The sequence below is a fragment of the Tigriopus californicus genome, chromosome 3 (assembly GCF_007210705.1).
Source record: "Tigriopus californicus strain San Diego chromosome 3, Tcal_SD_v2.1, whole genome shotgun sequence".
Classification (NCBI taxonomy): Eukaryota; Metazoa; Arthropoda; class Copepoda; order Harpacticoida; family Harpacticidae; genus Tigriopus; species Tigriopus californicus.
Window position 1 is genome coordinate 11508758 of NC_081442.1, and position 3501 is coordinate 11512258.

The 3501-nt window shown below is 38.1% G+C and overlaps 1 protein-coding gene across 1 annotated transcript in view; it reads right to left on the reverse strand.

The window, feature by feature from the left end:
- Positions 1 to 1399: 1399 nt before the first annotated feature.
- LOC131877511 (uncharacterized) overlaps positions 1400 to 3501 on the reverse strand; it is a 6674-nt gene continuing 4572 nt past the window's right edge. Inside the window, exons 3-6 of the mRNA XM_059223198.1 lie at positions 3000 to 3187; positions 2642 to 2938; positions 2150 to 2361; positions 1400 to 1627 (exon numbers count right to left, since the gene is read on the reverse strand). Coding sequence (XP_059079181.1) covers positions 1401 to 1627; positions 2150 to 2361; positions 2642 to 2938; positions 3000 to 3187 — 924 coding nt within the window. The 3' untranslated portion in view covers position 1400. The remainder of the gene's footprint in view (positions 1628 to 2149; positions 2362 to 2641; positions 2939 to 2999; positions 3188 to 3501) is intronic.

The following is a 3501-nucleotide window of genomic DNA, read 5'->3' on the forward strand; positions in this document are numbered from 1 at the left end:
TCGTCTTGAATCTGTAAATTCAATAAAGGATTTCGGGATAATCCTCCTATTGTGTTCCGGTAATTATCGATAATATATTGTGCCTAAGTCGCTTTGCAACTCTGTTCCATTCGCTGTATTTCTTCCAGACACTAGCTTGGTATCGTCAGCATAAGAGGGAGATTACAGACGCAACGGGTAATTCATGATGTAGTGGTGCGATAAAGAGTATGAAGAGGATTGGGCCTAGTATAGTGCCTTGCGGAACTCCGGATGAGACTTGGCAAGTGTGACTCAAGCACCCTTCAACTCGAACAACTTGGGTACGGTTGGTCATGAATTCTTTGATCCAAGAATACGGATTTCCATTGATACCTTTTTTACTTGAATAATTTAAAAGTAGAATGTGGTCTACTTAGTGAAAAGCTTTAGCAAAGTCCAAGTAAATAACATCTACACATTCATTATGCTGTAGTCCCTCAATTACGTCGTCAAAATGTTGAATAATTTGAGTCACATTGCTAAAATGAGCACGCAACCCATGTTGTTGGTCAGGAATGCTACCTTTAAAGTCAAGGTATTGTAGAAGTTTTTCCTTAACCACCTTTTCCATGACCTTGGCAATATTTGACGTTAGGGATATTGGTCTATAATTGCCAGGCATACCCCTATCTCTTCCTTTATAAATTGGTACATATGGGCAGTTTTTAATTGGATGGCCACCCGACCCTCTGCTCCAATACTCTGTTTCAGAATGTGCTCTGTTTCATTATTTGTGCTACAATCATTGAATGTGGGCCTGTTGGTGTGCCAAATCACTTCCTATATTTATCGTGGAGTGAAAGGAAATATGTGGGCTCAACGGTGTTAATTCATAAACATAAAGCTTCGCTCAAGACAAATCACTTTTCGGCCGTTATGGTGTGCTTGTTGGCGTTTGAAAAGTTCAGGACCGCTGCTTTGTTTGGTTGGAAAAGAAGAAATAACTAACCAAAATGTCCAGTTATTCTAAAAAACGTTACCAACATCAAGAATAGTTTAGAGGAAGCTTCCAAAGCCACTGCCCATATGAGATGAGCTTTAGTAGCCCTACTATCGAAGGCGGAAATTCAAATATTTTTGAAGCAGCTTGTAGTACAGGTTATTTAGTTGTACTTGGAATTTTCAACAGCAGAAGATGTGCACCGTCCACGAACATGTACGACTTATTCAATTTGTCAAACAATATTATAGTATTCAGTATTCATTGGAAATTAGCAAATGAAGGGATTAATACCTCGACGATCATTTCTTGAGATGGTTCTCTCATATTGTATGATGTTTGGTTTTGCAGAATATACTTCATAGCTTAGGAGCATCTTCAGGTTTTTCCATTACATCAAAACATCGGTTGTTAGGCGCCGAAAGAAATGCTCAATACTTCATCGAAAACTATTTATTCTATCAAACCAATACTGTGCCATCAAAAGTTGACGGTTTTTCGAATGAACTTGGAAATCATTGAGGTTGTCAAATGCAAAATCGTCGACAGATCTTGCCACTCTCACCGGCGATTGCTGAAATAGGTTCCATAAGGTCGAGTTCCAAACAATGGGAATGGTTCCAAAAAGTATGGCCTCCCAGGTCCGATGACAGTCCTCACCAACACCTTCAAAATAGAACGCTGAATTATATTTTATCTAAATAATTGAAGGCGAGAACATTATTGACATGAATTCATTTATGTGAAAAAAAAGGCAATTACTATTAACATGGCTCGCAAAGAAAAAATAATCATCGGTAGGACTAAATAAACACTTTGTAGGTAAGGGAATTTAACGATCCAAGCAAAAGTTGTGACGTAAAATTTGTACTGTTTTTAAGAGTTTTTCCTTAACACCTAAGTGCAAATATCTTATTTATATTTAGTCATTATTCATTGTTCAATGAAGTAATGATTGCTCTTCCTTTTTAGGCAAAACTACTCATATTCTAAATGAAAATACTCGATTGATGCTTAAAAATGTAACGAAAAGTAGTGATTAATAGCAAGGCCAAGTGATTGGAACAATAAGTGCTCTCCTCGTTTGTTGTTAGCCATATAACTTCGCATAGTCTTGATTAGTAACACTCGAATGCATTGCTTATTATCTTTGTAAATATTTCTAGAAATCAATACGCTCTACCTTACCTGGAGGCGAGACTACAAAACGGCTTTTGCCCAAATCCCTGTGATATTCCAATAGGGGTTTGATTTCTGACTTTTGGTAACCCATTTTGATCAGATAATGCTGGGCAACATATCGAATGTTATTGTGTGTTGGGTTAAAATTCAGGTAAAGCGTGTTGGGCTTGGTTCGATGAGTGCCTGTGTCAGCAGGGTCATAAATTCGAGAGATTAATCTGAAACAGGGAATTGTAAGCGGACACTTTGCAGAACCATGACAAAACATTTTGAGTACATACTCATGAACCAATTTTGAAAATAAGAAGCCTTTGAACGCTTCAAATCTCAAATTGTGTCCTTTTTTGCATGTGCGTAGTTTTGAAACATATTTGAATGTCATTCTCCAGCTACTTTCTCTGATAAATATGTAGAACTAGAAAAGATTTATGGTCATACTGATAGAAGACCGATAGAAAGGAATCGATATTAATCCAATCTGAATAAGCTGCATCTTACTTGAAAGATTTTTCCAGGTTGGGAAGGAATCCAGCATAATGAAACCTTTGATTTTCAAGACCAATGGGAATAGCCTCAAGATTTGGATGATTGATCCGCGGATTCTGAGCAAACCATCGAATTAGTTTGGGATGATCCAAGAGCTGCATGGATTTAGAGCCTCTGGGCACACTGAATGCGGAGTTATGAGTGATGAGAATGAACGAGGTGTTCAACCGGGCTAGGAAAGTCCCAGCAATCCGTTCCAAAAAGTCCGTTTTGATGAAAATTACGTCGCCATTAGAAGGTATATGTTTCCTGAAAGGTTTCAGTTGAATCAACTTGGTCCATGTGGGAAACGCATCTTTGCTCAACTGACCGCTTTTCTAGGGGGAGTTTTCGGTCACCTTTAAGTACCCAAAGTCCATCTACCAGATAATATGAGGCACTTGGGTGTCCTTTAGTCTTAGAACGGTCATAGTAAACATCGGCAAATGACTTCAAAGTATCTCCGGTGAGAAAAGGGTAAGAATGAGGATGTCCCGGGATTTCGTGCAGATTTGTGACCTGTGAGTATTTGAGTCCAAAGGAATTAAAATTTGGGTTCAGAGATCATCAATAAGGAATGGATTTCTAATTTTAGGGTAATTCCATTATTTTCTTCCCTCAAGGAGCAAAACGAGTGTAAGTGTAGCTGGGGCTGTTTAAGCAGTTACGCGTTTTTTTAACCTTTTTATCGTTACTTTCACCTGGATCATGAATGGTCTAGTTTTGAATCAAAGTGTGGACGCCTAGGGGCTCATTTCAATCAAAAAAGCTACAATCACTTGCCTGCAAATTTTCTGTGCTTTCAATACTTTAAACTTATTATATTTGTATAC